This window comes from Sander vitreus, chromosome 9 (genome assembly GCF_031162955.1).
Source record: "Sander vitreus isolate 19-12246 chromosome 9, sanVit1, whole genome shotgun sequence".
Classification (NCBI taxonomy): domain Eukaryota; kingdom Metazoa; phylum Chordata; class Actinopteri; order Perciformes; family Percidae; genus Sander; species Sander vitreus.
Window position 1 is genome coordinate 24,964,022 of NC_135863.1, and position 26,864 is coordinate 24,990,885.

At 43.0% G+C, this 26,864-nt stretch overlaps 1 protein-coding gene across 1 annotated transcript in view; it reads left to right on the plus strand.

The window, feature by feature from the left end:
* Window positions 1-26,414, plus strand: part of podn (podocan) — a 58,511-nt gene extending 32,097 nt beyond the window's left edge. Inside the window, exon 11 of the mRNA XM_078259462.1 lies at window positions 25,002-26,414. Within this exon, the coding sequence (XP_078115588.1) occupies window positions 25,002-25,140 (139 nt within the window). The 3' untranslated portion in view covers window positions 25,141-26,414. The remainder of the gene's footprint in view (window positions 1-25,001) is intronic.
* The last annotated feature ends 450 nt before the right edge of the window (window positions 26,415-26,864 follow it).

A 26,864-nucleotide genomic window follows, 5' to 3' on the forward strand; every position in this document is an offset into this window, starting at 1 on the left:
GCCTCAGCTTCTGTTGCAAATGATCAAAGGATGTCATCAACGTAGAAATCCCTCTCAACAAAGTGCCTTGCATCACTTCCATATTCATCTTCTTTGTGTTTCGCTGCCCTCCTCAGGCCAAAGATTGCTACTGCGGGTGATGGGCTGTTTCCAAAGACATGAACTCGCATACGATACTCCACCACTTCTTTGCTGATGCCATTTTCCCAGTACCACAAGAAACGCAGGAAGTCTCTGCAGTCTTCGTTCACCACAAAACAGTAGAACATTTGGCGAATATCTGCTGTTACTGCAACAGGTTCCCTTCTGAATCTGTGAAGCACTCCAATGAGGCTGTTGTTAAGGTCTGGTCCAGAAAGTAACACCTCATTCAGTGAGATTCCATCATACTGTGCACTGGAATCAAACACCACACGGATCTGCCCTGGTTTTTGTGGGTGGTAAACTCCAAAGGTAGGGAGATACCAACATTCCATCCCTTCTTCAAGCATTTTTTGCATGAACTCAGTGAAGTGCACTTTCATTTCAGGCTTCTTCTCTAACATCTTTCGCAGTGACATCAGACGGTTGTAAGCATAGTCTCTGTTGTTAGGGAGACGTCTCCGTGTGTTTGAAAGGGAGAGGAGCGACCCAGCTGTTTGTGTCATCTTGGAATAACTCCTGTTCCATGACCTGAAGAAAGGTTATATCCTCAGTTGAGTGGGTGAGTAGGTTGTCATTCTCTGTTGTGCAGAAGACTGTTTTTCCAAGATTATCTTTGTTTGAAGCCACTAATGCTCTTTGTGTGGGCTTGTGCAGGGGAAGATTCTTGTCATTACCTTTAAAACTGTAAATTTCTTTCACCTGTATCCGATTCTTACATGGAGGTAAGTAAGTTGGTCTTCCATTTCCAAGGATACAGGTCTTCATGGCACTCACTGTGTTCGTCTTGTGAGCACCTCCTATGCATACATCACCTATGATAACCCACCCAAGGTCAAGCTTTTGTGCATATGGTGCGTAGTGAGGGCCATTGTGCTGTTTATGAACCTTATGGACCCTAACAATGTCTCTTCCCAATAGCAGCAGGATGTCAGCAACTGGACCAAGGGGTGGGATTTCATTTGCTATCTGCTTTAGGTGGTGGTGGTGGTATGCAGCCTCTGGCGTCGGTATCTCTGCTCTGTTATTGGGGATCTCAATTACACGCAATGAGTGTAGGTAGTGGGATGTTTATTTTTCCATCTACAGATTCTACCATGAAATCATGAGCTTTTCTAACAGCTGTTTCCACTGTACCTGCACAGGTTTTGAGTGGGTAGGTTACTGCTGCTCCTTTGATGTTGAACATGTCAAAAAACTCTGATCTAGCCAATGACATTTTACTCTGGTCATCCAAAATGGCATACATTTTTCTCTGTAGATTGCGATGACCGTTGGGGTACACATTTACGAGGCAGATCTTTGAGCAGGATTTGCCTTTGAAGCCCTCACCACATACCTCGGTACACCTGGATGTGACATCTGGCTACCCTATGTCCTCTCTCTCCCCACCTTTCTCTGATGAAGGGGAAGAACCTGGCTGTGACTGGGGAGCAGGACCAGGGTGAAGAGCAGAAAGGTGTCTATCACTGTCACACTCAGTACATTTGATGGGTGTTTCACAGGATTTTGCCCGGTCATTAGTAGAAGCACAGCAGCAAAAGCATATATTGTTCTCTTTCAAGAATTTCTTTCTATCATCAAGGCTCATTTTCCTGAACCCTCTGCATTTCTTCAGTGAATGGGGTTTGTTAGGCATTAGGCATTTTCTGTCAGGATTTTCCGTTTTAGATACTGTATCTGATGATGATATGCTTGTTTTATGTACAGAGACAGGTTTATTTTGACCTTGCTTCTCTTTCTTGTAAGAGGTTGTAGAGAGAGTGGGCAGGTTAAAGCTGGGGTCGTTTCTCTCTTCAGCTTCCCTGCAGATGAACCCTTTGAAAAAGTAGAACGGAGGAAAGGCAACACCATATTCTCTCTTGTATTTGGACCCGTGAGACATCCACCTGTCGTGGAGGTAGAAGGGCAGCTTCTCAACAATGGGCTGGACTCCCCTTGCTGTGTCAAGGTAAGCTAGCCCTGGCAAGTACCCATCCGTCTCTATTTTGAATCTTGGGAAAGTTCTCTATTTTACTAAACAGCTCTCTCTATTGCTTCTGGAGATCCATACGTTTTATTCAATCTCTCCCAAACCATTTTGAGACCAAGGGATGGTTGTCTGACCTAATTCTGAGTGCCTGCTCACTTGACTCCTTACCAAGCCATTTGATCAGCAAATCCATTTCTTCACTTGCTGACACCTCAAGGTTTTCAATTGTGTTGATGAAAGTCTCTCTCCAGGCTTGGTAATGTTCAGGTAGGTCATCAAACTTAGTCAAACCTGAGGAAACCAGCTGGTTCTTAGTGAGACACTTGGCAAGATCAGCTGTTGTAGTGTCATGATTTGTGTTGGCTGAACGTGATGGCTCGATGGGGAGAGCACTATGCTGACGGTCATAATTTCTCTGCTGTGGTACATCTGTGTGAAGCGGCTGTGTGTCCCTGCGTTGGTACATCGGTCTCCTATTGATGATCTGTGACTGGGCCTCACTCTTAGCAGTGTAGTCTTGATGGGGTGTGTGTACTGAAAGTAAGGGGGGATTAACTTCCCTTCTCCTCTCTTAGTGTCTGGGTGAATGGTTGATTTGTGAGTGCTGGGGTAAGGGGTAATGATCATCCTTATCTTCTTTAGATCCCTGTGCAAAGGCTGCAGTGCGTGGTGGGTAACATAGTCATCAGTTCTTTTTTGTGTACTCTCTTGAAGGGACAAGAACTCAAGTTCTGCTGCTGCTGTCTCCAGAACTACAGCTTCTGCATGGGCAGCTTCAGCTTTTCGCTGTAGATTGATGCGATCAATTCTGGCTTCCAGCCTGGCTTTTTCAATTTTGAGTTCACTCTCCTTTTCTGTGAAGGCCAGCCTAGCTTTGGCTGCTTCTGCTCTGGCACAGGCTCTTGCTGCTTCTAAGCTGACTCTAGAGTTTGCTAATGAGTGTGAAGAGCCTGACTTTCTGGAGTGATTGCGGGAGAGGACTGAGCCTGATTCACTACCATCTTGTGAGCCTTTTACTTTGTCTTCACCGGAAACCTCTACTGACTTAACTGTGGTTGCCATGACGATAAAGTGCAGTGTAGTTTGTCTATCTTGAAATCCTTCTTAAACTCCCACAGTAGGTGGTCATCCTTTTACTATTCTGTCCTCACTAAAGGTTGTTGCAGGCAACGTATTCTTCAGCTATACAGCTAGCTTAACATTATATTCTCCAGCATTATATTCTCCAAGGAACAGACAGGTTGTTGTGTTTGGCAGGATTTAATTAGGAAAATATCACTTATTTTGTAAAACTGCGAAAAAGAACACCACAATACAAACACAGTAAGTATCTTTGCAAGTACCAAATATCTATCATACATTAGTAGAGAATTATTGATATAAATAAACACAAACAGGTGCTTAAAATTATGTATTGCAATCTGTAAATATCATTTACACAAGCACCAATGCTTTAACGACCAAAGATTGAATACATCCATATTGACAATAAACTAAACATCCTCAACATACTGTACTCAAACCAAATAAATATTAACATAAACATGTTAATATAACTGTAAACAGTGGATAATTTACGGATAAAGCCGGTTTGTGGACTTTAAGGCACATTATTAAGCAGATTCGTACACTGTGATGCTCCCTTTAAGAAGCCATGGGAAAAAGGAACTTTCTAAACATCACTTCCTCCTCCTGTTCTCTAACTGTTACCTCACTTCCTCTTTAGTGCAGCTACTTACAATCACCAGTAGGGGGTGGAAAAGGACATACAAAAGAAACAACTACACTAATTCCATTACAGTCGCACAGGGGCGCCGCCAGGAATTTTGGTCCCCATGACAAAAAAATCAAATTGGGCCCCCTCTGCGCAGCTGTTGTCACCACATCTCTAGGACCTACAGTGGGGCAAAAAAGTATTTAGTCAGCCACCAATTGTGCAAGTTCTCCCACTTAAAAAGATGAGAGAGGCCTGTAATTTTCATCATAGGTACACTTCAACTATGAGAGACAAAATGAGAAGAAAAAAAAATCCAGAAAATCACATTGTAGGATTTTTAATGAATTTATTTGCAAATTATGGTGGAAAATAACAAAAGTTCATTTCAATACTTTGTTATATACCCTTTGTTGGCAATGACAGAGGTCAAACGTTTTCTGTAAGTCTTCACAAGGTTTTCACACACTGTTGCTGGTATTTTGGCCCATTCCTCCATGCAGATCGCCTATAGAGCAATTATGTTTTGGGGCTGTCGCTGGGCAACACAGACTTTCAACTCCCTCCAAAGATTTTCTATGGGGTTGAGATCTGGAGACTGGCTAGGCCACTCCAGGACCTTGAATTGCTTCTTACGAAGCCACTCCTTCGTTGCCTGGCCGGTGTGTTTGGGATCATTGTCATGCTGAAAGATTCAGCCACGTTTCATCTTCAATGCCCTTGCTGATGGAAGGAGGTTTTCACTCAAAATCTCATGATACATGGCCCCATTCATTCTTTCCTTTACACGGATCAGTCGTCCTGGTCCCTTTGCAGAAAAACAGCCCCAAAGCATGATGTTTCCACCCCCATGCTTCACAGTAGGTATGGTGTTCTTTGGATGCAACTCAGTATTCTTTCCCCTCCAAACACGACGAGTTGAGTTTTTACCAAAAAGTTCTATTTTGGTTTCATCTGACCATATGACATTCTCCCAAGCCTCTTCTGGATCATCCAAATGCTCTCTAGCAAACTCCAGACGGGCCTGGACATGTACTGGCTTAAGCAGGGGGACACGTCTGGCACTGCAGGATTTGAGTCCCTGGCGGCGTAGTGTGTTACTGATGGTAGCCTTTGTTACTTTGGTCCCAGCTCTCTGCAGGTCATTCACTAGGTCCCCCCGTGTGGTTCTGGGATTTTTGCTCACCGTTCTTGTGATCATTTCGAGGTATTGCGTGGAGCCCCGGATCGAGGGAGATTATTAATGGTCTTGTATGTCTTCCATTTTCTTATAATTTCTCCCACAGTTGATTTCTTCACACCAAGCTGCTTAACTATTGCAGATTCAGTCTTTCCAGCCTGGTGCAGGTCTACAATTTTGTTTCTGGTGTCCTTTGACAGCTCTTTGGTCTTGGCCATAGTAGAGTTTGGAGTGTGACTGTTTCCTGTGGACAGGTGTCTTTTATATTGATAACAAGTTCAAACAGGTGCCATTAATACAGGTAACGAGTGGAGGACAGAAGAGCCTCTTAAAGGAGAAGTTACAGGTCTGTGAGAGCCAGAAATCTTGCTTGTTTGTAGGTGACCAAATACTTATTTTCCAGAGGAATTTGCAAATAAATTCGTTAAAAATCCTACAATGTGATTGTTTTTTTTCTTCTCATTTTGGCTCTCATAGTTGAAGTGTACCTGTGATGAAAATTACAGGCCTCTCTCATCTTTTTAAGTGGGAGGACTTGCACAATTGGTGGCTGACTAAATACTTTTTTGCCCCACTGTAACGGTCCCATCAAAAGCTTTACATAACTCTAATTAAAGGCTTGCAACTGTCTTGCTTCTTGTAGTTCAATACTAGTACTAGAATTTGACAAAATGGAAAATTCTCTTAACAAAATTATTATTATTATTATTATTATTAATTATTATTATAATTATTAATGAAAGACAGAGATCCCCACAGACTCCATGCAATGATGCTAACTGGCATGTCATTGAACACAATGTTGCTCACCTTCTTCACTGGGACAGGGAAGGGCACAGTTAGGGGGAGACTCGGGTGCTGCTGACTCATCTGTTGTTAAGTCTGCTAAAAGGGGCAGGGACAATGATTTAATATGAATATGTTGCTAAACGTTTCCCTGCACTGATTAAATGGTGATTAAATGTTAAGCTAACACTAGTCTATAGCTAGCTAGCTTATTTCACTATGGACATTAAGCCAACAGGTTAATACCACTTACAGACTATAGGCTACCCACCTTTCTTGGTGAAAAACTGGGTTACAGTTTGACACCCTTTCTTTTGTCTTTCCTCTCTCTCTTTTCTCTCTTTTCTTTTTTGAAAACCAGATTTTGATTTAACGTTACTTGGCAACACTGTGGTCACTGTAGTTCTGCCACATCTACTGACTGCAACTAAACACCGTCACTGAGTGCGCTACGGCAGGACCAAACCATTTCATGCAGATACAGGGGGGTGGTCGGTCTATATGGATGTTTACTTTTTGGTCAATGGGGATATTTAACTTTTACTGCCAAAAACAAGTAAAAACAAAGAGATCATTAATGTTATTATTATATTTGAAATATATATACTGAATGGTTGTGATAGTTTAATAATTTTGTTAGTTTTTATTTTTGGGGCCCCTGTCAGTCATGGGCCCTTGGAATTGTCCTAACTTTTCCCCCCTATACAGCACCCCTGCAGTCGCAGTAAATGTTTGCTCTTGGGGGAATTACTGGAATTGTTGGGTCTTTGTAAATTTTCTAGACCTACTCTATCTGTAAAGTGCCTTGAGATAACTCTTGTTATGATGTGATACTATAAATAAAATTGAATTGGTCAGTCAATATTTCACCTTAGTGTGATTGAATCTTGGTAATTGAGCGGTTGGCAGAAGCTTGGCGTGCCTGCAGAGCCAGTAGCTTACCTGCTTTATCTCCAAACTCATAGACGTTATGCCTGGATTTCAAGATAAGACGTGTTGCATCGTCAGTGGACAAAAGATTGAATTCGGTTTGTAGTCTCAACCGCTACTTGTAGAGATCTGGGGTCGATGATTGAGCATATTTCAATCAATATCTAAGATCTGTCGAGACCTACCTAATTTTGATTTTTTTTCTTTTTTAATAGTGGAAGAGTAAGCTATTATGTCTTCGAAGGTACACTTAAGTGTCTCCCATAATGTAGCATATGAAATGTCTAGGGAAGTATTTGTCTCTAAAACAAAATTGTATTTGGGCTAAAATTAACTCTATTAATTTATTATCTGAAAACAGAAGAGGGTTAAATCTCCATGTTCTATTTAAGAGGGGGCGATTTGGAAGGTCTAACTCAAATAGGAAAGCACTGTGGTCAGATATAACAATCCTGTCATAACAGCAGGATTCAACCTTAGGCAACAGTCTATTATCCAGTAGGAAATAATCTATCCGGGTATAGGTGTGGTGTACATGAGACAAAAAGGAGTAAGCTCTAGTGTGGGGGAACTTAAACCTCCAAACATCTGAAAGGCCACACTGAATCATGAAGTCATGCACAGTCCCAGCTGCTCTAGTAAGATTCTGGGGAGTGGTTGATGACCTATCCAAGGGGACATCTAGTACGAGGTTGAAGTGACATTCCAGTATAAGTAACCCTTCCAGTATAAGTACAATTTTGGTATTGTCAAAAATGTCTGTCACCGCAGTTAGGGGCATATAAATTCACCAAAACTACAGGGTTGGTGAGGAGCTCTCCAACAACAATGATATATCGCCCATTAGGATCACTAATCCCTTCCTGGGTTCGAAAGGGGATTGCTTTGTTTATTAATATGGCCGTCCCTCTAGCTTTGGCATTACATTTGGAATGATAGACTTGGCCGACCCAGTTTCACTTGAGGCTAGTGATGTTAGCATTAAGGGTGGGTTTCTTGTAAAAACGCCATGTCCACTTTAAGTTGTTGCAAATGAGATAAAACTCTTTGTCTTTTGACTGTATTGTTTATTAAATTATTATTATAAATTTAGTAGGATTGTCAATTACCAATCATTACCTTATTGGGTATGCTTGAGAGTAATAATAAAAATTAGAAAAATACAAAATTTCAAAGAGGGTTATAATACTGAGGTAAGCACACGTGGTCAAATTACAATCAGACATCTTTAAGTCAAAAATATGTTAATAGCCACCCAACTGTGTTTGAACATAAAACCTTTATACGAAAGGCTTACATAAGCCTATATGAGTTAAACATAAACAAGGCTAGAGTGACACTATCTGTAGACTTAAAGGAGAACTCCGGGCAATTTTTACGTTAATCTTGATCGCTATACGTATGAGTACTGTCGATAGCAAAAAAAAAACGAGCCGAATCGGTGGTAGCAACATGGAGCTGCAGCAGCTAATGCCGAGAGCTCCCACTTAGCTAAAACGGCAGTTTTGGGGGCATAACATAAAGTGTGCCTTTGTGCCTCTTAACAGACACAAAATGCAATTAAAATGTCTGTGCAACATGAACAGGGCCCTTACATGACAACAAGATGCGTTTTCAACTCAGACATCGTTTAAATTCACCTACCCTGTTAGCTGCTATGCTGCCGTCTGGGATGAGTGAGTGTGTTCAGCCAGGCTTCGGTAATAATCATAAAGCAGCAGTTCCCTGTGTATTTGTAGCATATATATCCATTTTGTGTGCGATCCATCTGGCGTTGGTGAATATAGGAGTCTCGGCAGTGGCAAACTGTGTATTAGTTGCGTTAACTGGGCTAGCAGGCCCGACCGGCATTCCTTCTACTTCCTCCCCGCCTTCCCCGCCTGCCGACAACAATCCACGGGCGCCCGCTGGTCTGGTGGATGTCCTCCAGAGGACAGTTCGTGCTTTTGCGGCAAATTTTTGAAGTTTATTCCCCCCTCAAAAATAGGTAATTGAGCACTGTAGTGGTTATGATCATATCAGTGACTATGTAACTACATGGAAACGGGCCAAATTATGTCTGTTCCTTGTAAAGTAACAGCGTTACAGAAGACTAGCTGTAGTCTTGCGCTGAAGTCCCGTGGGAATTCAGTTGTAGCAGGAAAAGGTAAACAGCAGTGTGCAGATCGGAGCGTAGTGTATGAAGAGTGAAGAGCGGAGGTGTTCACAAGGGAAGAAGCTTGGAGTAACGTAGCTAACTATAGAGCTAGAGCTAGCCTTCTGTAACGCTGTTACTTTACAAGGAACAGACATAATTTGGCCCGTTTCCATGTAGTTACATAGTCACTGAAAGTTAACTGTTTACACAACACAGTATCATTTTTATTAATGCCTTTGCCCAGGTTCGATTTTTCCCGCAAAGTCACAAAATGATTTACGGCAGGTAGACCAGCTCTACAATAACACACTCTGATGGGTCACAGATTTTGGCGTAACAGCAGAAAAGCCTGTGTCATTTTATCCAACCAGGTAAAGGGTAGCAGGAGATATCTTTATATAGGCTTAATTGTATTTAAATTGTATTTTATAAGTTATCTGTTGTAGTTATGGCTGATACTTGGGCAGGGCCATCACAGAGAAAAAGGAAATTAAATAAACAACAACTAAAAGCTAAAAGGGAAAGTGACAGATGACGAGCGAAAACCCGTGTCAGTCTCGGTCGGGCTTTTAACAGCTAGAGACAATTACAGGATTGTAAATGATTGAAAACCTACCCCGAATTGGCCCTCAGGTATGTAATATGTCTATTTAATTAATTAAATAACTTACTACAAGGTGAGCTGTGGTTGTAGTCAGTATGCTACATTAAATTACGTCCCCCATCCATGTAGCACCTGGTTTTATTTTTTTTCAGTCCTTGTTTGTGTTGGCCTACTATTTTGTTTTACCTTGTTTCCCTGTACTTGTGCAAAGCGTCCTTGGGTTTCATGAAATGCACTATATAAATATAAGTTATTTTTACATTTGTTGCTACAACAAACTCTTAATGCTCTTTGGCTCTTGACACAGTGACAGTGATACCCAGTTTAGCCAAATTAACACAAACTGAAAGTTACATATAGCCACTTTAAAGTACTGTAGCTGCACGACACATGCAGGAGGGGATAGGCCTTAACCTGACAGACTAGCTTAAGGGCTTTAAGGAAATCTAGTGGGTGGATCCTTACATAACTTTCATTTCCATTTGCAAATCTCCACTTAGAAAATGATTATGCAAGTGTGACTGAAGAATAGCTGTGAGGAAATAGTTGCTTTTGTTTATACGGCTTGGTGGGTCTCCAAGGGACAGCTGCAAATGGGTGGACGTACACCAGTGTTCTTTCCCACTTTTTCAAAAAATAATTTTACAATCAGCGAAAAGATCAGAGTGAATTTAGAGACAATGAAAGGTTTGGATTTCTGTACATTTTTGTGAAAGGGTCTGAGGAACGATGACATTCACAGTGCATATGAAGCTTACAATCTCTAAAAAGATTGAGTTGAATATATGTAAGTAGTGTCGGACCTTTTCTGGAAATGGATTTAGAAACTCTAAATTTAAAGGAATAGTTTGATTTTTTGCAAAATACGCTTATTTGTCTATACGGTATATGAAGGTACAGCCAGTAGCTGGTTAGCTTAGCTTAGCACAAAGACTGGAAATAGCAGGCCTGGCTCTGTCCAAAAGTAACCAAATTGGCTTAGCAGCACCTCACTATTTGACACATTACAGGGGCGTTTCTAGAAGGACATTCCGGGCTTAGCCCAGACCCATTTAAACAAACTAAATGTAATGCACGCAGGGAAGATCACAAAAAAGGTGTTTGGCTTACCCAGCTTGTTAATAACCAGTGTATGTTTCATTTCAGCTGCCCAGTTTATAGATGTCAGTTAGATGGCACAAACATTTGGCGTAATCACAGCTGGCCTGGCAACTCAAGGGCAAAGGTTTTGTTTGCAGATTTGTGGGGCCACATATGATGCAGGGTCTGGGGTTCCTCCCCCAGAACATTTTAAGCATTAAACACTTAACTTCTTGCATTGTGCTGAATTTTGATGCACCTATTTCTACCTTTTTCTACATCAATTTATGCTGGAGATATCTTATTGATGTAAAGGAAAACATAGGTGACAATTCAAAATATAAAAACATAATGGAATATAATGCAGTAAGGCTCTCAGGCGTTCTGTATTTCTTTTCAAATATTTATTCTCCTGTAGATGAACTTTTCTCATTTAATGTTATCTCTGCTGAGTCAACACACATGTAGGCAGGATCTACTCTTCCCTCCTCTTTGCATCTTTTGTTGATGAAGTAACCTCTTTAAATGTGCACGTGGGACTTATTCATATGAATAATACGTTAATTCATTTTGATTCATTAATAAACCCCTGGACTGTAATATTTCAGATATGTTTCAGCAAGATTTCTGCTCATGTTCAAAACATTCTGCACATTCAAAATATAACGCATCCCATCTGTGTTCTCTGGCTTTGGAGGAGTTGTGATATTTTGAGAAAAATAAAGTTATAATATTACAAAAATAAAGTCAAAAAATTTCAGGAAAGAATGCACATGCACCATAGTCTGCTGTGCATTACGTTATTGCTTTGCTGATATGGTAGATCTCAGACCTTCTGACAGACACAGAGCTTTGTTTGAGACTCTGAATGAGACAAAGTTTAAGCAGCAGAACACTGCTTCACATCAGAGGTGGAAAACCAAAACAACGGCAGAAATACATGCAGCACAAACGCGACACATCTGTCACAGCATGTCCACAGCAGAGCGCGTCCATTACGATTACCTGAAGCTGCACAGATCATGGAAGCCGCGCTGCTCATCTCTATTTTTACCGAGAGAGTTGCTACAAAGCGACGCACGGGTCTGCTTCAGAGTTCCGTGTGTTTGACCTTGAACCATAGTCTGCAATCGTCATGGTACATGTCCATATATGCGTTGTTTTCAGAGATGGGATCGCCCCGCTTCCCAACATTGCACGATAGTGAGCTTGCCACCAGTTTCTCTTCAGTGACCACTGACAAGCAAACTAAATAGTCTACACCCTCTTACAACGACGATGGCTGCAGCTGATTGGATGAACGCGTCACGTGGGGCTGGCTGCTCCCGAATTTCTAAACCAACCATAATGGCGGCTCGTTCGGAATACGATCTCGTATTTTACGAAAATAGTTTAGCGAAACGTGTTTCTGAAAACATTTTAAGTGAGAAATAGGCTATGCAGTTGCTGAATCTGTCAGCCAGCCGCTCCTCATTTGCATAAAGTTGGCTGGATTGAACTTTATGCAAATGAGGAGCAGGCGAAACGACGCCAGCCTCTCCAAAGTCCCCACAACTCTACCAGAATGCATTCCACGGCTGCTCCGCGGGGAAATGACGCTGACAATGGACACGTACTATCAGCGTCACAGGAACTTTGTGTTGCCTACATTTAAAATTACATTCGGGGCTACCATCAAAACATTCGAGGCTAAAGCCCCGGAAAAATGACCTGGTGACGTTGTTTGTTCAATCCATACTAGTTTGTTTAATCCATACAAAAACTGACATGTAAAAATGACACTTTGTGGTTTTATGGGGGCTATGTGCCAGACTATTTCTTGGCCAAGTGCATTGACTTCCTAAGATAGCCTGCTGCTGTCGGTATCTTCATAATTACCAGACAGTGGTATCAACAGATAGTGGTATCAATTTTGTTATCTCTTGCCAAGAAAGTGAATAAAATAACTTAATAATAAAATTTAAAACTATTCATTAACAGTTTTGTAATATTGCAAGTAAGTACAAACCTGATATAACATTAAACCTTACTATTAACACCAAAAACTTACTTTCAATCGTACAATTGATAGTTTTAGTATAATGTGAATGTTCTGTTTGGTTGTCAGTCTGACCTCAACCTATCTGCTTTATGGCTCAGGTTTACAAGCCCTGCCCTTCAAGGCTGTTGTGCTTACCGAGTTGTTCATATTAACAGGGCTCTCAAGTTTTGAAGACAGGCAAGAGTGACATTCTACCCCCCGCCGGGGTCAAGGGGGGGGTTGGATGGATCGCGGGAATGGAGGTGTTTCTTATTCTTATTAATTAAAATTTTGAGCATCAAACACTTCATTTCCTCCATTCTGGTGAATTTGTATGCACCTATTTCTACCTTTTTCTGAATCAATTTATGCTGGAAATATCTTCATGTAAAGGGAAACATGGATTATAATCCAAATATAAAAACATAATGGAATATTTTGCAATAAGGCTCTCAGGCATTCTGTATTACTTCTCCGGTAGATCGACTTTTCTAATTATATCTGAGTCACCACACACGTCGCCTAGGCATCATTTACTCTTCTCTTTTGCATCTTTTGTTGAGAAAGTAACCTCCAAATGTGCATATGACAATTATTCACCTCAATGATACATTAATTAATTTTAAGTTATTAATAAACCCCTGGATTGTAATATTGTTAAGTTTGAGCAAGATTTCTGCTCATGTTCAAAACTTTGTGCACATTCAAAATATATCTGTGTTCTCTGAGATTTGGAGGAGTCGTGATATTTTGAGAAAAATAAAGTTATAATAGTCACTATATTTCAGAAAATAATCTACCTGCACCATAGTCTCTTGTGCATTACGTGATTGCTCTGCTGATACGATAGATCTCAGACCTTCTGACAGACACAGAGCCCCGTTTGGGTCTCTGGTCTCTGAATGAGTGAACGTTTAGGGAAGTGTCTGTACGCTGCTCTATGCTTTTTTTTCATTGGTTATTGCGCAAAATCTTACCCAGATACAATAGTGCTATTTTCTGACTGGCTATTGTGTAGCACATTTCTTTTTTTTGATTGGCTGATAAGTGGCAGGCTCAACTAAGAACTCCAGGGGAGACGCGCTTGATTCCTGCCGGTTCCATAGTGAGAGCGGCGCGCCAGAGACTTTTTGGGCGCTGCGGCATATTATATATATTATAAATAGTTTTTCCGCGTGAGAAATACAATGTGTGGTGGGAGTGCGTGACAAAAGACCGAAATGAGTGACTGTCACGCTCAATGCGTGACACTTGAGAGCCCTGTATCAACTGTTGCCACATTTCTTTTCTTTTTTTCCCTCAAACTCCCCCCACAGCTTGGAGCCTTTCGCCTGAGCCAATTCAGATTTGCTGGAATGCTTTTCATGTTAAGTGGAAGGAGGACTTCCTATAAAGCACCTGTGCTGGCATGGAATCACTGACTGTTTGATCTCCACCTGAGGAGTATAGTTACGTGTGTGCAGACAATCTCATAGAGAAAAACAGAAAGTGTGGGTTGCAACAGTGAATCTGTTTACCTGTTAAGCTAGGAGCCTCTATGGATTGTTGTTACCATGTTGCAAACAAAGTAGCCTACATGACAACAGTTTTGACTGTCTCCGGGAGTCTGTTTGCAGCGGCTGCTTGCCCTCCCGTGTGTCTCCCTTTACGTATTGCTTGCGTCCTAGTGAACTGACGCACCATGTGGGGTCTCGTGCTGAGCAGGCGTAAAGTCGTCTGACAGACGAAACAGACACTTTCCTGCTTTCCTTCCTGGAGCGTATTGCTGGCCTAGTCAGTTCACGCGCAGCAGGAAAAAATAAGTCCGGTGAAGCTGGCTGTTGGCAAAACCGTACATTACATTTTCCCGACATGAAAGCAAAGTGAAACAAAGTGAAGTTGAGAAACCTGTAGCATAGCTCCCATCACTGTTTAAGATAACAGGCATGAGGTTCCACTAGTTGTGTGAGTGCAACGCTATCCGTCACACTGCTTACATTCATATCACAAACCTTGTGTGTCTCACCACCGGCCACTCACAAGTGGTCTAGATCCTAGGGAGCAGGTTGCCTGTGGGCCGCTCCCTCCTTCCTCTATTTCTTCCTCAACTCAGTGAGACCTATTGTGAAAGGGGGTAAGCAGGGACCTCTGCTTAAGCCACGCCTGCCTCTTTGGAGGACGCAGGTGACTGCCGCTGTGCACGGGAGCCGTGCAGCCGTGCAGTAAGCAGCGTAGTGACCCGCACATTTGGCGTGTAGGAAGCTGCATAATATCTGCACATTAAAGCGTAACTCTCGCTAAAATGCAACATAGGGTCTTTTTGTGAATGTACCCGAGTCAAACTTTCGTTTAAAAGCATATTTAGGACGGAATCGCCACTTTTAAGATTTACCGTATTTCCGTTTTTCGGTCAAATGGCCTATTGAATGGGAGTGCTAGGGGCACTTTTATGCTAGCCTCAAAATAGCTATTTTTAAAACACTAAGAAGGCTCGACACAACATGAAACTTTGCTCCAAGTATCGCCAGGGGCTCTACACATGAATGAAAGCATTGACAACATTGTTTGTGTACCTAGAGTTTACTAAAAAAAAAAGGTTTTGAGCAACTCACGTTAGCAGTTGTTGTTTACGCTATCTGCCATTTTCCCAGTCAAAAATAGGCGATCTCAGAATGCAAATGAACGGATTCCATAGGAGGAAATGTCATTCTTATATGAGGCTCCTTTTTCAACTACAAGGTCAATATTGCGTTTCACTAACGACAAAACAACAAATTATCCATGCATTTATATGGAACTAAGCTTTTGGAGCTTTCCTTCTTTACTCTCCTCCCTCGACTATTTTTGACTGGCTCGATAGACGGCGGCCAGAAGAACAACAGCTACAGTGAGTGCTCAAAACCTTTCTTTTTAGTAAACTCTGTGTACACAAACAATGTTGTCAATGCTTTCGTTAAGGTGTAGAGACCCTGGTCATACTTTGAGCAAAGTTTCATGTTGTGTCGAGCCTTCTTAGTTTGTGCTGCGCAACAAGCCACATAATAAGCCGCGTGATGAATTATCTCCTGTGACGAGGTCTCCCACCTTTTCATTAAGCTGGTGACGATCCTCATCCTGTAGCGGTTATGCGGACAGGGATGTCCATCTCCTTGGCTAAGAGCAGCCATACAGGTGCGGACAGCTAGAGTCTGGGGATCTGCAGGCTGGGCTATTTCTTGGTCCCCGAGCGGGGGGTGTAGTCCTATTCTGGATCTCAAGGGGCTCAAGCAAGTACCTTCACCCCCTGGGACGCAAAATGTTGATAGCAATCCATAACGTTAGGTGTTTGGTGTGCCGCCATCTACCTCAGAAACCCGCAGTAGTGGTGCTCTTTGCCAGTTCCAGCTTCATTCTCAGGACTGGTGACTCTGCCTTCACCTCATGGGATTGAGGACATCCAGATAGTTCCCCTCACCCTCCTCTACTTGAGACCTGTGTACCGGACTATGGTTGGTCTCATAGAGGCACGGAGCCTTCTGCTGGTGGCTGACTTTGAAGCATAGCAAAGAAGTACGCTGCGACCAGTGGTTTACCACCAGCTGATCTCCACAGATGTGCCCCAGGCAGGTTGGGGTGCTGTCCACAAAGGCTGCGGGGTCAGCGGCCATTAGTATAGCCTTTAGGTGACTCAGCATATCTCTGCCCTGGAGCTAGATCTGTTCACCTCCGCCAGATCTTGCCCTGAACTGAGAGGTCATCGTCTTTGTCAGGATCGACAACACAGTGGTGGCAGCCAATGTGAAAACTGGCAACCAGGCTGTAGCTGCGGGCACATCCGCTCTTCTGCTCGCTCATAGCAGTGCATATGCCGTGCTGCTAACTCAGCAGTAGACATCGTGTTGTGAGGGAGACCGCACCCATGGGAGTGGAGGCTCCACCCTTGGGTGTCGCTTCAGCTAGAGACAAGAGGACAGACGGTGTCTACTCTTCTTCTCCCTAGGAATGTCAGTCCGCCCCTGGGTTGGGACACTCTGGCATGAAAGTAAAGAAAGGTGCCCTGGTGGCTCACCTGGTTGAGTGGGCACCCCGGGTACTAAGGCTCAGTCCCTGCCGCAGCGGCCCAGGTTAGATTCCTGCGGCCCTATGCTGCCACCTATGGCCTCAGGGTCTGCTTTACACCTCTCCTCCTTCCGCCTCTCCTTCTTCCACTCTCCTCCAGCCTCTTCTGAGAATTCAGGCTGACGGTGTGTGACTACATCTAGTGGCTCCTCTTTGGCCCCCCATGATGTGGTTTTAGGTTATACCTCCCCTCTTGCAAAGGGAGACTTGGGGGCCCCCGCCCCAGAGGGTCTTGCTGTGTGGGAACAGGTTCCGCCCCTTCCTGGCAGGGTGCAGGCTGGTGCCTGGCCCCTGAGTGTAGCTTTGGGCTTTCAGTTGGGAGGGTGCTTGCTACATCTGTAAGTTCACCATGTGGTTGCCTACTCTGCGACAGCAGCATGGCCTCCTGTCGTTTCTGCTGACCCAGCTGGAGGCAGTTAGGTTGGTTGCAACCCTGCAAGGACTTTTGGCAGTGGTCTAGGCAGTGTGTGTTTGTGCTTCCACACTGCATGAGCATGACTGCTCCCTGATTTCCTGGTTTCTCAGAGGCTTCCTAAGGCTGGTGGTCATAAGTCCAGTCCTTTAGTCTCTCTTTGGGTTAGTCCATGGTCCTTGGAGCACTTCTGCATCCTTCCTGATCTGAATTGGCTCTCCCTTCACACTGGGTTACTCTGGCATACCTTTTGCCTGAAGAGTAGGCAAGCTTCATGACCTGCCTGTTCAAAAATAGTTAATGCTGCAGGTTCTTGCAGGATGGAGCCAGTTTATCCTTTATCCCGATCCAGCATTCCTGAGAGCGGTTTCATCAGGGTTCCACTCACTCTCCTCTCCTGAAGAGGCTTGGATTGTAGAGTGGCTCCGGTCCACGTTTTACCCGGTCAGAGCCCTGGCGGAATACATCAAGCGCACATGGGCCCTCAGGAAGACTGTCCAGTGGTTAATTCTGCTTCCGGTCATCTGGGCGTACCTTTGTCAAAGCCATGGCTGTCCCACTGGGTTGTTGACACTATTGAACAGGCGTATACATTTTTGGGTGTGCTTGTCCCATCCTGGGTACTGGGGCACTCAACCCTTGGGGTTGCTACCTCGTGGGCTTATTGGTGGCAAGCCTCCCACGCTGCCATATGTACAGCAGTCATGTGGTCATCTCGGTCCACCTTCATTTATTGATTGAATCTAATTTGCTGAATGTGGCAGTCAGCCACTCCTTTGTGAGTGTGTGCTGGGGGTGTCACATTGATGGATTGCTAAACCTTGGTGGCTATGTGTTCATTTCACTGGTTTGCTGTCTCCCTGGTCAGCTGAGCGCTTTGCAGGCTGACCGGAGTATTTTTTTGTATTTATTATAAGGATCCCCATTAGCTGATGCCTAGACGACTAGCTAGTCTTCCTGGGGTCCAAAACAACATTTAATCAGTATCTCAATATTAAAACATTTCATGACATATACAGAAAAGAAATAAAAGAAAATAAAATAAATACTAACTACTACTAACTACAACTAAATACATGTATCTGCTTACAGAACTAAATAACAAAAAAGACTCAAAAAAATAAAAATACATGAATAATAAATATAAACAAAAACAAACCAAGCAAATAGAGAAATATTTTGAAAGCAAGTTATATATTACAGTATATTACATGGCTAACATTAAGGTAGCTCACATAGACAAAGAAGAAAATCAAATATTTTCAACCACACAATAAGAAACCTCATGATAAATAATTTAAGTGAAGGTAAGATTTAACTTTCTTTTTAAAATGTACCTTTCCTGTGATAAAACGATGGGATATGATTCCACAGAGAACTGTAAATAAAAGTTTTTTTCAGGTTATTGGATTTTGGTAATGGTGGAATCATCTGCCCCCCCCATCTTGTTAAATAAGTGTGGATATCTAAACTGTAAGTTATGTTATCAAAAATAAATGATGGTGTCTGACTTTGAATAAAGTAAGCACATTGGCTAATAGTCTTTTTTCAACACTCAACCATTTAAGACGTTCATGCATTTTAACAACATTGGACTTAGAATTGCACATCAGAACAAGTCTAACTGCATTGTTTTGTGCTACTTGAAGTTTTCTAAAAACGTTTTTTGAAGCAGATGACTAGATTACTGAGCAATAATCCAAGTGGCAGAGAACAAAAGAGCAAACTATTTGCCTTAGCAAAAAACAGGGTAGAAATGGTGAGCATTTCCTTGTGGTGGCAACTGCTCTGCCCATCTTAGAAACCATATAGTCAATGTGATCGGACCACGACAATGCACCATCAAGCCTCAGTCCTAGAAGCTTAACTTTATTTACTTGTTTTATAGATTGATCTGCAACTTCAAGATTCTGTTTAGGCCCATGTGCTAATTTATGTTTAGAGCCAAATATCATGCAGACTGTTTTTGATGCATTAACATTACATTACATGTCATTTTATCCAAAGCGACTTACAATTGCTATATATGTCAGAGGCCGCACACCCCTGGAGCAACTATGGGTTGAGTGTCTTGCTCAGGGACACATTGATTGATGTATTGCAGTGGGAATTGACCCCAGATCTCCCACACCACAGGCATGTGTCATATCCACTGCGCCACAAGCACAAGTGTGTTTGTTTTTATCCAATTGCTCTGGAGGGTGTGGAGGGGTTGGCTTGGTTGACACGCCTCTTCAACACTGCGTGGAAGTCTGGGGCGGTGCCTAAGGAGTGGCAGACCGGGGTGGTGGTTCCCCTTTTCAAAAAAAGGGGGGACCAGAGGATGTGTGCCAATTACAGGGGTATCACACTTCTCAGCCTCCCGGTAAAGTCTACTCCAACGTGCTGGAAAGGAAGGTTCGGTGGATAGTCAAACCTCAGGTTGAAGAGGAACAATGCGGATTCCGTCCCTGGTCGTCGAAGAACGGACCAGATCTTTACTCTCATAAGAATCCTGGAGGGAGCCTGGGAGTATGCCCAACCGGTCTACATGTGTTTTGTGGATCTGGAGAAGGCGTATGACCGGGTCCCCCGGGAGATACTGTGGGAGGTGCTGCGGGAGTATGGGGGTGAGGGGTCCCGTCTCAGGGCCATCCAATCTCTGTACGACCAAAGCGAGAGCTGTGTCCGGGTTCTCGGCAGTAAGTCAGACTTGTTTCAGGTGAGAGTTGGCCTCCGCCAGGGCTGCGCTTGTCACCAATCCTGTTTGTAGTATTTATGGACAGGATATCGAGGCGTAGTCGGGGTGGAGAGGGGTTGCAGTTCGGTGGGCTGGGGATCTCATCGCTGCTTTTTGCAGATGATGTGGTCCTGATGGCATCATCGGCCTGTGACCTTCAGCACTCACTGGATTGGTTCACAGCCGAGTGTGAAGCGGCTGGGATGAGGATCAGCACCTCTAAATCGGAGGCCATGGTTCTCAGCAGGAAACTGATGGAGTGCCTTCTTCAGGTAGAGAATGAATCCTTACCCCAAGTGAAGGAGTTCAAGTACCTTGGGGTTCGAGGGTGAGGGAACAATGGAGCGGGAGATTGGTCGGAGAATCGGCGCTGCGGGTGCGGTATTACATTCAATTTATTGCACCGTTGTAACGAAAAGAGAGCTGAGCCAGAAGGCAAAGCTATCAATCAGTTTTCGTTCCTACCCTCACCTATGGTTATGAAGGCTGGGTCATGACCGAAAGAACAAGATCCTGGGTACAAGCGGCCGAAATGGGTTTCCTCAGGAGGGTGGCTGGCGTCTCCCTTAGAGATAGGGTGAGAAGCTCAGTCATCTGTGAGGAGCTCGGAGTAGAGCCGCTGCTCCTTCGCGTCGAAAGGAGCCAGTTGAGGTGGTTCGGGCATCTGGTAAGGATGCCCCCTGGGTGCCTCCCTAGGGAGGTGTTCCAGGCACGTCCCAGCTGGGAGGAGGCCTCGGGGAAGACCCAGGACTAGGTGGAGGCATTATATCTCCAACCTGGCCTGGGAACGCCACGGGATCCCCCTAGTGCTGGTTAGTGTGGCTTGGGAAAGGGAAGTTTAGGGTTGCCTGCTGGAGCTGCTACCCCCCGCGACCCGATACCGGATAAGCGGACGAAGATGGATGGATGAGGTAACAATATAAAAATACAAAATATAATGGAATATTATTATATTCAGTAGTCCAGTAAGGGGCTTTCACATCTGGGACATGGGCCGGATACGACAACACTTGACCCCAAGGTCCAGTTGTTTAATTAGCATGAACAGGGCTTCATGGTAACTTTTTTCCCCCAAGGAGCACGTTTTTTCTCCCAAGAGAGAAATCCACGATTGATTTACAGAGGCTACTGCTTTTACTGTTGTTTGTGCATATGCACCAAACAAGAGTTTGGAGTATTCGGCCTTCTTGAAGACCTTGAGTGGAGTCCTGCATGGGGCTCCAGTGGGGGGACTCCACAGTTCTGCTGGGGGGACTTCAACGCGCACGTGGGCAATGATGGAGACACATGGAGAGGCATGATTGGGAGGAACGACCTCCATGATCTAAACCAGAGTGGTTGTTTGTTGTTGGACTTCTGTGCTAGTCATGGATTGTCTATAACGAACACCATGTTCGAACATAGGGATGCTCATAAGTGTACTTGGTACCAGAGCACCCTAGGCCAAAGGTCAATGATCGAGTACGATGTTGAGCTTGCTAGATAGAACGTGATTAAGCTCAGAGCATGTGGATGCGACATAATGGAGGGTAGAATTTTCAGCATACGTTATCAAACTTGCCTGCCCAATTGCAAGTGCCAGATCATTGGTAAAAATTGCAAAAAGAAGAGGCCCAAGGCAACTCCCCTGTGGAACACCACAGTCTAACGCCTTGCTGTTTGAAAAAGTGCCATTGTAATATACTCTCTGTGATCTACCGGACAGGTAACTTCTTAAAGGACAATTCCGGCGCAAAACGAACCTATGGGTTATTAACAGATGTGTACCCACTCTGTCGCTCTCTGGAACATGTTTTCATGTTAATCAAATGTGTTTTTAGCTTGAAAGACGCTAGTGTGGGGGCACAGGGAAAGTAAAAACAAATCGCTATTTATACCACTAAAAAGGCTCAAAATATCACCATACTTCAACGGTAGCATAATGAGGGTCCCTAAATGTTAACCGAAGCATTGAGAACTGTAAGTGTAAAGACAGTTCATTGAAAAGATACATTATAAAGACACTCGCGTTCATGTTTACATGCCGCCGGCGTCTTAAAAAGCAGTCATGACTTACAGCTGGCGATGCAAACTAAAAAGCAAAAGCAATTTGCTCAATATATCTGAAATAATCGCACTCTGCATAACGTCTAGTGTACTTACTCAGTGGATAACTGTCCATCTGGTCCCTCCGGTCTGGGTCGCCGTCCCCAATTTATTTTCGGGACATGGAAAAAAGTTTCAAGTACAGCCCTGTTTATCAGAGAGGGGAAATCTCCAGACTGTACAAAACACTGTGTCTCTTGGGTGTCGCGACGCAACAGGTCCCACTCCGTGCAACACAGACACTCCTGTTCGGTGGCCATAGCTTCACAATGTCCACAGGTACACTACCAGTTTCCTGAAGTACGAGGCTGTGTTGCGGCATTGACTACCGGTAGCTCTCTCTCTCTCTCGTAGCCCTTTCACGGAGCTCCCGCAGCTCTTCGTTCAATATACTGTCTGTACACTTATAATGTTCTCAATGCTTCGGTTAACATTTAGGGACCCTCATTATGCTACTGTTGAAGTTTGGTGATATTTTGAGCCTTTTTTAGTGGTATAAATAGTGATTTGTTTTTACTTTCCCTGTGCCCCGAATACTAGCGTTGTAAGCTAATCAGCGTCTTTCAAGCTACAAACACATTCGATTAGCATGAAAACATGTCCCAGAGAGCAATGTGGGTACACATCTGTTAATAATGCCTAGGTTTGTTTTGCGCTGGAATTGTCCTTTAACCACAAAATAGCTGTGTTTAAAACCATAACAAATAAGTTTACCAATTAAGAGATCATGATCAATCACATCAAACGCAGCACTGAAATCTAGCATAACTGTACCCACAAGCATCGACCTGTCAATTAATGCAAGCCAGCTATCAGACATTTGTAACATAGCGGTGCCAGTAGAGTGACCAGCTCTATATGCATTTTGGAACACAGAGGTTAAACCATTTTCGTTTAGTGGCAGCACTGTCTCCTCACAGGTGTCTTAAAGAGTTCCCCCTAGATATGGAATATGTAACGGTGGAGAGATACAGTCAGGTCCATAAATATTGGGACATCGACACAATTCTAATCTTTTTGGCTCTATACACCACCACAATGGAGTTGAAATGAAACGAACAAGATGTGCTTTAACTGCACACTTTCAGCTTTAATTTGAGGGTATTTACATCCAAATCAGGTGAACGGTGTAGGAATTACAACAGTTTGTATATGTGCCTCCCACTTTCTAAGGGACCAAAAGTAATGGGACAATTGGCTGCTCAGCTGTTCCATGGCCAGGTGTGTGTTATTCCCTCATTATCCCATTTACAAGGAGCAGATAAAAGGTCCAGAGTTTATTTCAAGTGTGCTATTTGCATTTGGAATCTGTTGCTGTCAACTCTCAATATGAGATCCAAAGAGCTGTCACTATCAGTGAAGCAAGCCATCATTAGGCTGAAAAATCTAAACAAACCCATCAGAGAGATAGCAAAAACAATAGGTGTGGCCAAATCAAGAAAACAAATTTAAGAAAACATTCTTAAAAAAGAAAGAACGCACCGGTGAGCTCAGCAACACCAAAAGACCCGGAAGACCACGGAAAACAACTGTGGTGGATGACCGAAGAATACTTTCCCTGGTGAAGAAAACACCCTTCACAACAGTTGGCCAGATCAAGAACACTCTCCAGGAGGTAGGTGTATGTGTGTCAAAGTCAACAATCAAGAGAAGACTTCACCAGAGTGAATACAGAGGGTTCACTACAAGATGTAAACCATTGGTGAGCCTCAAAAACAGGAAGGCCAGATTAGAGTTTGCCAAACAACATCTAAAAAAGCCTTCACATTTCTGGACCAACATCCTATGGACAGATGAGACAAAGATCAACTTGTACCAGAGTGATGGGAAGAGAAGAGTATGGAGAAGGAAAGGAACTGCTCATGATCCAAAGCATACCACCTCATCAGTGAAGTATGGTGGTGGTAGTGTCATGGCGTGGGCATGTATGGCTGCCAATGGAACTGGTTCTCTTGTATTTATTGATGATGTGACTGCTGACAAAAAGCAGCAGGATGAATTCTGAAGTGTTTCGGGCAATATTATCTGCTCATATTCAGCCAAATGCTTCAGAACTCATTGGACGGCGCTTCACAGTGCAGATGGACAATGACCTGAAGCATACTGCGAAAGCAACCAAAGAGTTTTTTAAGGGAAAGAAGTGGAATGTTATGCAATGGCCAAGTCAATCACCTGACCTGAATCCGATTGAGTATGCATTTCACTTGCTGAAGACAAAACTGAAGGGAAAATGCCCCAAGAACAAGCAGGAACTGAAGACAGTTGCAGTAGAGGCCTGGCAGAGCATCACCAGGGTTGAAACCCAGCGTCTGGGGATGTCTATGCGTTCCAGACTTCAGGCTGTAATTGATTGCAAAGGATTTGCAACCAAGTATTAAAAAGTGAAAGTTTGATTTATGATTGTTAATCTGTCCCATTACTTTTGGTCCCTTAAAAAGTGGGAGGCACATATACAAACTGTTGTAATTCCTACACCGTTCACCTGATTTGGATGTAAATACCCTCAAATTAAAGCTAAAAGTCTGCAGTTAAAGCACATATTGTTCGTTTCATTTCAACTCCATTGTGGTGGTGTATAGAGCCAAAAAGATTAGAATTGTGTCGATGTCCCAATATTTATGGACCTGACTGTAGTCTTGATCTTTTGCTCGACAGGATTTTTGCTTTTAGCCTCTGAAAGGTCATTACATGCTGTTGTGACTACATTCCAATCTGCGAAAACTCTGAACAAAGCCTCTCTTGTCTGTTTTAATTGGTATTTTATATTTGTATCATAAACAGTTTGCTTATGGAAATGTATCTGCATGAACCTTTAACCAATCCTGCTTTCCTATGGAGCCTCTTTTTTATCTTTCTACTCTAACATAATTTAAGTGACTGGAGCGATTGTTAGAAAATGTATATATCCTTGTGTTTCTCATTAAACCTTTTAAACATTGTGAACTGAACCCTGCTTCGTGTTACTTTTATCTCCAAGCTCGTTACTGCCTTCAGAATCAACTCACAGAGGTCAAGCCTAGTAGATGACAGGATACGAACCACAGAACATTCGTGATTGGATAGTTTCATAACAAATTCCTATTTTCATCAACTGTCAAGTGAGGTTAAACACATCACGCCTGCTTCTTTTTTTTCCTTTTTCAGGTTTAACCGCCTGTCTGTGGACTCTGTGGACGAGAGCTCTTTAGCACACCTGTCCAACTTGCAGGTGCTGGACCTCGGCACAGGAAACACTGACCTCCCCTTTAAAAGAGAAGAGATGGAGGAGGAACAGGAAACATAAGTCATGCTTAATGACATTGGACTGTATTGTGTCAAGGAAAGAATAAGCTTTTAAAAGGGAATGAACCTGTGAATGTCATTTTCCAGGCCCATTATTGTATTGTGCTGAGTGGCAGAGTTACATATTTCTGGTGCAGGATACCAGATGAAGTTACTTTAGTTCCATTTTTGGGCTGGTTAGTATAGCATATCTTTATATCTGAGCTTAAAATATTTTTTTGAACTGTTTACACGCTTAATATGTCTTCTAATACACAAAAAATACATTCACAGAAGTCAAATAGAATTTTTCCATGTAAATGTTGCAGAACCACAAATGTAAGCACTTTCTTTTGTCAATTCTGTCGGATCAACAATCCAAAAATCTCATTCCTTTTGTAATGATATAGAAAAGAAAGAATTACAAAACAACAAAACCTCACATCTGAAAAGCTTTAAAGTTCAACAATCCTTAAATGGGCTAAATGTGACATTCATGATATTATTATAGCAGCAAACAACTATTTGCTATGTAAAAACATAGTGGATTAATGACGTCCTAAGCAAATTAAGTCATCCTCCCTCTTTGTGTTGTAATCCGAGCTTCTCTGTTCTTTGTTTTAGTAGCTGGGTGGGCCATGTGTGCTTGTTAGTGCACGTGAGTCACTCCTTTTGTAGTCTTGCATTGTCAGACCTTCCCCACAGTGCTGCGGAGGAGGGTCTGGCGAGTCCACACAGCATTCTAGGATGGGAGAAAAACATGCTCTGGTTTATTGGCATTTCTTTAAACCAATCACAATGGTCTTGGGCAGCGCTAAGCACCAGACGGAGCTACGGTGCCTCTGCAAAATAGCCTCAGGATGGAACTTGTTTGAGTGGAACATGTGTACATTCAAAGGTTGTTTTAGTCGTGCAACAGAAAACTCAGATTCGTCATATAGTCTAGCTAGCTGTCTCGATTTACCCTGCAGAGATCTAAGGAGCAGAACACAAAGAAAGCAGAAGGTAATGGACATCTGGCTGAAACCTCCCTTCGTGTTCATGTCGCACTGGCAAGGCACCGTCTGCACAGGAGAGCGATGCTCATACGCTGGTTACCGCTGATAAAGCTGTTCTGACCCACGGTGGCAAGATGACGGTGTCAGGGAAGCACACCCTTGTAAATATTTTTTCATGACATTGAAAGTACTCAACCTATCACTATATTGCTATGAATGCAGTGTCACTTTCACATACAGCAGTATAGTATTGTCACATATACAGTCATTAAACACAGCAATAAATTATTTAAAAAGGCTCAAAAAGACTGCGTTTTCTGACATTCGCCAGAACATTTGATCAATATTTCAGCAGGTTCTCCACACAGGGCAGTGTCACTGCTCATTTCTTATTTGTCTCCAATATGCAGCTAGTGCACACATTATGTCCAATATAATAAATATAAGCCAGTAGAGAGGAAAAACACATTTTAGATACATTGGTTATTTTTCCATGAGAAAAAATGTTGGCAGCCTGCTCCACTCTGAAATCTCTGACTGTTACTGTGCACAGTATTTGACCAGATTGAATTGGAGTCTTGTACCACCCAATAACGTAATAATCCCCTGAAAATGTAATGAAATATTAATATATCATATAAATAAATACAATTTTAATAAAACTTGCACTTAACCTGATCGGAAATATAATAAAACCCAACAATGTAATAACTTGACCAATAATTTAATAAAAGGGCCAGACTGATAT